The 3616-nt window shown below is 42.8% G+C and overlaps 1 protein-coding gene across 1 annotated transcript; it reads right to left on the bottom strand.

Annotated features, from left to right (window-relative positions):
- Positions 1-2311: 2311 nt before the first annotated feature.
- Positions 2312-3229, bottom strand: LOC149433847 (olfactory receptor 10A7-like). Its single transcript, XM_089664365.1, has one exon. It carries the CDS (start codon positions 3221-3223, stop codon positions 2312-2314), a length of 912 nt encoding a protein of 303 aa, XP_089520491.1. The 5' UTR covers positions 3224-3229.
- Positions 3230-3616: the final 387 nt, after the last annotated feature.

Here is a 3616-nt window from a genome sequence, read left to right on the forward strand (position 1 = left end):
AGTCACCAGCACACCAGTCACAGGAGTCCCCAGTCACTACCACACCAGTCACCGGCATCCCCAGTCACTACCACACCAGTCACCAGTGTCCCCAGTCACTACCACACCAGTCACCAGAGTCCCCAGTCACTACCACACCAGTCACCAGAGTTCCCAGTTACTACTATACCAGTCTCCCCAGTCATTACCACACCAGTCACCAATGTCCCCAGTCACCACCACACCAGTCACCAATGTCCCCAGTCACCACCACACCAGTCACCAATGTCCCCAGTCACCACCACACCAGTCACCAATGTCTCCAGTCACTACTACACCAGTCCCCAGTCTTCCCAGTCACTACCACACCAGTCACCAGTGTCCCCAGTCACCACCACACCAGTCACCAATGTCTCCAGTCACTACTACACCAGTCCCCAGTCTTCCCAGTCACTACCACACCAGTCACCAATGTCCTCAGTCACCACCACACCAGTTATCAGAGTCCCCAGTCACTACTACACCAGTCATCAGAGTCCCCAGTCACTACTACACCAGCCTTCCCAGTCACTACCACACCAGTCACTAGTGTCCCCAGTCACCACCACACCTGTCACAGTGTCCCTGATCACCGCCACAACAGTCCTATTGTCATTATAAGGCTTTGTTCACACAAGGCATATACATCCATGACCTGAGCGATGGCCGTGTTTTCCCGCACAGGGATGAACAGTTGTTCCATGCATCCCCATGTGACTAGTCCCATTCAAGTCAAATGGGATGCAGTAGCTACACAGACACATTCGCTGTTCCCAATGTGATATCCATGCACCTGCACAGATGTGTCATTTAGACCAGTAACTGTATCTGTGCATCTGCTGCATCACAATTGACTTGAATGAGACTACTCACATGGAACATGGATAATACTATACACTGTCACTGTAATAATGGCACTGGCTGGGAAGGGGCTCACTTCCGGGATGCTCTAGTGGTTAAATATGTGCTTAACAATGTGTATAGTGTGCCTCTTTTACTAACAGATCTCTTTGTTTCTTATAAAAGCATGTGCATGCACGCACCCTATACCTGGAAGTAGGCAGCAACATACCAGTAGTATGGACAGCCAGTCCTTAAGTAGTTAAGAGGTCTTTTTTGTTTTCACACAGATTTACAAACCTTTCACCAATATTCAGTTGAATACAGTTAAAATAATATGTGAATCTTATGTGAAAGTCTTGTGAATCTTGAGGGAAAATACTGACGCAAAACATTATTGAAACCCACAATCTTCACCTGCTTCCTTTTTCAATGTGCACAGCACGAAACGCATTAGGGAGGTGCCCTACACCCTGTGACGTCACTCCGCACGGCCCACGTGGATGGCCGGCGGCCATCTTGGATTTTTCCCTGCCAGCTTTCAGGCTGCAGCATGTGAGTTCTTATCTGTGTTATACACCCCCGCTGTTCTAATAAAGTACTACACTATCTGGATTGTCTGTGTTTGGCTCGTTACTCCCGAGCCCCCCCCCCTTCAAGGCATACCCTGATGACCTGGTGGCTGCTATACTAATGGTGAGACTGGCTCCTCCTGCTGGTGAGAAGATTGCTTTTCCCTGGTACCTGGAGACCCTGATGGTGTGATACCTGCCTAGCTGACGCTGGCCAGATGACCCCCACTGTGTTCCAGTTCCCAGATGTGGATGACCAGGAGTTGGTTATGAATTACTCAAACGCGCATTAAATTGCGCTTTCTGGTTAGAGCAATCTACACTCATCACCTGATAAGGAACACGGTCACAGATTGTCACCAGTTTTCATTACTCTGCCTTGAGAGTTATCATCGTTATCACTGTGCACTTTATAACGCTGATTCTGGACGTTTGCATGCCATTGAGCGTCATTTTATTCCATTATATTCTCATTACTATTTAGTCACGTATCCCTCTATGTAGAGGACCGAGTTTTTATGAGTTTGTTGGTTGATTTTTATGATTTTTATGCTTCATTTATCTTTAGTTTTTATTAGCGCTGCATGTTTTATGTATATACTTGCTACGGAGGTTTTTGAGGTTTGCCTTTCATGCTAGCTGCTCTTTGGTTTTTATCCAGCGCTCGTTCATTTCTTCTGTCATTTATTGCTTCCTTTTTTAATGTTTTACTCCAATATAATAGGACTACTTTAGACCTTCAATATGTTGTGTTTCCAAAAATCAAATATGCTGTTCAAACTAAAAACCCGCCCCTTTTGGTGATCTGCTTATTAAAAAAAACCATTTGGTGGCCATGATGGCTTATTAAATCATAATAAAAAAAAAGTACACACCGATTGTTAACTTTTATAAATGAGTTTAAAATAATGCTTGAAAGAATCTATCATTTCCTGATTCCTTAAACTATAAATAATTGGATTCAAAAGAGGAATTGCAACAGTGTATAACAGCGAGGTAAACTTGTTTATCTTCTTCTTTGGCTGAGAAGGAATCATATAGGTAATACATATTGATCCAAAGTAAATGCAAACAGATGCCAGATGTGAACTACATGTGGAGAAGGTTTTTTGTCTTCCAGATCGTGAGGAAATTTTCAGAATGGTATGAAATATGGAGATATAGCTGACTATGATCAAGACAAATGTGACAATGCCTAGAAAAATTATGATGAAGATTTCTTCCATATCCACCAGATATGTGTCTGAAGAAGACAGCTGTAGAAGTGGAGCTAGATCACAATAGAAATGGTCAATAGTGTTTGAACCACAAAACTGTAGGTGGAAGATTGTAATCATCAACATGGCCAAGATTGTAAAGCCAACCACCCATGCCCAAGCTGCCAGATGGTTGCAAGTGTTGTAGTTCATGATGGAAGAGTATCTCAGAGGGTTGCAAATGGCCAAATGCCTGTCATACGCCATAACAGTTAAGAGAAGACATTCTGCACTACCGGATGAGGATGCCAAGTAGAATTGGATGATACAACCATAGAGTGATATGAAACCTCCATTCAACCATAAGATGTACAGCATGTTGGGTGTGATTGTGGTGGTCATAAACACTTCACAGGCAGATAGGTTGCTAAGAAAAAAGTACATGGGGGACTGGAGATTTGTACTGGTAGATATCAAGGTTATAATTAACATGTTCCCTGTTACTGTGGCCAGATAAATGATGAGGAACAAAACAAAAATACAATTACTTATGTGTTGGAGATTCCCGAACCCCACAAGAAACATCTCTGTCACCATTGTTTTATTCTGTCCACATGTGGCCTGCTGGAAAATAATACAAATAGTAAGTATTATGTAGAGGACAGAATGCAAAATAATTAAGCATCAGGTAATAATGACAGACGAAAACAATGAAACAGGTTGTTACAGATAGAAAGTGAAGGAAAGGGAAATGAAAGGCTTTTTTGTGTTTACCACATTAGATCAGTCATAATTATTTTACCAAATGTTCTCTCACATCTTCCACTCATCTTAAACCCTCATTCTTTTATTGTTCTTCTGATATAAATTTAAGATGTGAATTGTAGGAGTGCTGGACTCCAGAGTCCATGAGAATCGGTGCTCCAAAATCTGACACATTTTGGTGGCAACTCTCCCTCAAAAGGGATATTACCAACGGTTCCTGGAGAG

This window comes from Staurois parvus, unplaced genomic scaffold, assembly GCF_062004578.1.
Source record: "Staurois parvus isolate SC_StPar_1 unplaced genomic scaffold, SC_StPar_1.0 ptg001901l, whole genome shotgun sequence".
Lineage (NCBI taxonomy): Eukaryota > Metazoa > Chordata > Amphibia > Anura > Ranidae > Staurois > Staurois parvus.